Source organism: Rhizopus microsporus (genome assembly GCF_002708625.1).
Source record: "Rhizopus microsporus ATCC 52813 unplaced genomic scaffold scaffold_22, whole genome shotgun sequence".
NCBI lineage: Eukaryota > Fungi > Mucoromycota > Mucoromycetes > Mucorales > Rhizopodaceae > Rhizopus > Rhizopus microsporus.
Window position 1 is genome coordinate 1,200 of NW_019671937.1, and position 3,336 is coordinate 4,535.

Genomic DNA, 3,336 nt, shown 5'->3' on the forward strand with positions numbered 1-3,336 from the left:
TACTTGGCAAAACAGCATGAATTATTTGAACGCGTCAGACAAATTTGGTATAAAGAAGTAACACCAGAATTATGTGACAAGCTTATCTGCAGCATGCCAGATAGATTAAGAAAGGTTGTTAAGACCAATGGTGGCCAAATTGATTACTAAATATGAATAAATGTGAAAAATAGAAAAACTCAAAAAATTGTTCATTTTGGTCTTCATTTTTGACCGGCGCTCTACGGCGATTATGTTACACAATACACCTTCCATTTATATCATAAGATAGCCAAGAAGTAGGGCTATCTTTTGATATAGTTTGAGTTTGCTTGCGACATTTCCAGAGGAACTACAAGCCGAGAAGTCAAAAAACGGCTTCAAAATGAACAATTTTTTGAGTCACTGTACTAACTACTCTGCTTCCTCAAGTAATGCCAAGACACATTCTTTCATGTTTAGCCTTACTAATTCTTTTATTAAGACATTAATTTTCTTTTTGCATTTGCTGCAGAAAAATGTTTTCAAATAAGTCATGATTAAGCTTTTAGAGATAAAAGTGACCAGACTACTCTCCTTAGCCAGATAATTTAAATAGCTAATCCTTCCTAGAATAGATTTAAAGCCCATCAATACAGATTACTTAATTAAGGGTTTTACTGGACAATCACTGCGCATTTACTGGACATCTAATATTTCGGGGAAAAATTTCCCATAGTGATTTCTTTTGTCTTTGTCTTGTATCACCTAAACCATTACATAACAGTGTGATCTATGTAAACACGACAGCGGCCCTGAATTGGGATTAATACATTGGATCTCAGGTTATGCTTAACATGACTATAATTATTCTATACTTATTGCTATAATCCTTAAGTATCCGCAACACAAACACATTTGAAAGCTCCAAAGAGGTATTTGCAACCAGAGCGTCAGGAAACACAGAATCCTTGAACATTTGCAGAACCCACAAATAGTTCTCGGTTTTCTCATGTTTTATCCACACTCCCGCAATATGATACGTTGTTAAGGTATCTCTTACGTCTCCTGTAGTGTTACTCGTGCCAACAGTGTTGAGCAACATCAACCCGTGGGAGTTGGTCTTGTACATGGCATCAATTACAATGCACTCAGGCATACGACGAGCTTCCGCAATTGCCTCAGATTCTGCAAAAAAAAAAAAAACCATGTCAACGGCATTGTCGGAATTGGCTCTAACCTTGACAATATAATCCTTTATTTTCAAGTTGTTGACAAAGTTGAGAACTTCACTGGATTCGGATTTCTTTGGTTTGAAATGTTGTTGCCTGATGTTGTGCAAGTCTCTGGTTACTAAGTTGTTAATGCCTTGAGCCTTGAGATTCTAATAATGAGAGGGAAAAAAAGGTTTGTGGTGGATGCTTTCAAGGCATTCACTATTTCTCTTTACCTCCAAAATAGAGCTCGCATTACACTTCGTGTTTTCAAAAAGATTGCGCACAGTGTTGGCTTCACTGCGTCTAAATGACGGAAAACAGCGTACGTTCGGCAATCCGTAGCCATTTGGTGAGGATGCAGTGCGTGTGATCTGCAAATTTCGAATTACTGGAATTTATTCTTGCTTGCGTAAATGTAGCAGGACAGCCAATGCGCTGGGTGTCCTTTTGGCAAACAACGATCTTTCGTCTCCAGAAACACGCTTGTGATTGTTTTCATACTCTTTTCCATGCTTGTACATCAAGTGAATGGGCTTTTGATTCGATTTGTAAGCAACAAACGGAAAGTTGTGCTTTACACCAAAAGTCTTAGCAGCCTCTCGGACATCGAATAAAGTACCAAATACTTTTCCGGTAGAAAATACATCTTTGAATTCATTTTCCATGTCAGCAATGCGTTTGGCGTTTTCATCTACAACAATTGTGTATTGAATATTCATTTTAGTTTATTCGAAAGAATATGGAAAAGTGTTTCTGTGCCTGAGCTAGTTTTAGAGTGGCATCGCACTTTGAAAATATCGTTGGATAACAGCATAGGTAGCGTTTCGAGGTAGCACCCGTAACATTAGCCTTCTCGTGAATTTCCTCGTGCGCGTAGGGTTCAACTTTTTTTTCCCACTCCCTGAAATAAACCTCTGATTCTTAATTCTCCTACATTTCTAATACAAACGATCTTAAAGATTCACTTTTGAAATCGAAGAAAATGCTGGAAGCAGAACATGATTCTAGCTTGATTCTTTTGTCTCGTCAAAAAAATGCCGAGATGTTCCTCATGACAATTTATCATGGGTTAGCTTAAAGGAATCTGAAGAATTGCAAGAAAAGACTTTGCCGCCTACTCTGGCGGCTCTCTCGTGGCCTTATAGCCTATAGGGCGACATGGTATGGCATGGCGTTGTGATGGTATTCTGAGCCTCAAAGCTGGTATTAGATGCTGTCAAGGCACTATTGTAAGCCTTAGGTTGAACAGTTTCTTCACCTATCGCAATCTGAGTCCTCCGACTGTTCTGGAGATTCTCTTTTACTGATTGCGTCGCTTAAGAAGAATGCAAATTGCAGAAACTGTGGGTGTCTCGCCAAAAGCTATTACATTGGTCTTAAACGATCGGTACCAGCTTTTGCAAGAGGATCTTAAGGAAGATGACGTGCAAATTGGTATGAGTATGATGATACTATTATCCCTGGCTGCTTTGTTCATTAGGCGGCGTTGATCCCGATGGTAATCCAATTGTCGTGGAAATTGACAAATCCAAATTCGGCAAGAGGAAGGGTAGCCGTGGTCATCGCGCTGATGGCGTTTAGGTCATTGGTGGTGTCAAAATGACTCCCCAACGAAATGCTTCTTCTTGATGGTGGTTGAAATCCGTGATATGTGTACTATCAATACTATCATTGAGCGCTTTGTCCTACCTGGAAGTATAGTGCGTACGGACAGCTGACGGGCTTACAGTCGAGTATCGTCCCTACATAGTGGGCCTTTGATTCATCAAACAGTCAATCATTCGATTCATTTTGTGGCCGAAGATGGTGCACATACAAATACTATTGAATGTAAAACAAAATACATTGTCAGTGTCGCAAAATATTAACTGTAATTAAAGGAATATGGAGTGGGATCAAAGTGAACTGCATGACAAGGCCGCGCAATAAGAAGATGATGCCTTGGGTGCTTGTTGAATTTATGTGGCGTCGTAAACACTATGATGACCTATGGGATGGTTTGATGAAAGCGCTGAAGTATCTTTTTCAAGTGCTTCTAGAAATGACGCATACTTTACTAATTTTCAGTCGTCTATAGAATAAAAATTAATTTTTAATCAATAACCACGGTTCCTCTTAACAATAAGCCTTTTTTGTCACTGTTCATACAAGGCCTTTTTTT

General features: G+C 39.0%; 2 protein-coding genes across 2 annotated transcripts; one reads left to right on the plus strand and one right to left on the minus strand.

The window, feature by feature from the left end:
• Positions 1 to 799: 799 nt before the first annotated feature.
• RHIMIDRAFT_267984 (uncharacterized protein) lies at positions 800 to 1,696 on the minus strand (the record flags this gene model as incomplete). Its single annotated transcript, XM_023612043.1, has 4 exons — positions 800 to 1,342; positions 1,409 to 1,467; positions 1,488 to 1,546; positions 1,632 to 1,696. The coding sequence occupies 4 exons, from the start codon at positions 1,694 to 1,696 to the stop codon at positions 800 to 802; spliced, it is 726 nt and encodes a 241-aa protein (XP_023462306.1).
• An 804-nt stretch (positions 1,697 to 2,500) lies between these two features.
• On the plus strand, positions 2,501 to 2,756 carry RHIMIDRAFT_241360 (uncharacterized protein; the record flags this gene model as incomplete). The annotated part of the gene is made up of 2 exons (XM_023609568.1): positions 2,501 to 2,609; positions 2,656 to 2,756. The coding sequence occupies 2 exons, from the start codon at positions 2,501 to 2,503 to the stop codon at positions 2,754 to 2,756; spliced, it is 210 nt and encodes a 69-aa protein (XP_023462307.1).
• Positions 2,757 to 3,336: the final 580 nt, after the last annotated feature.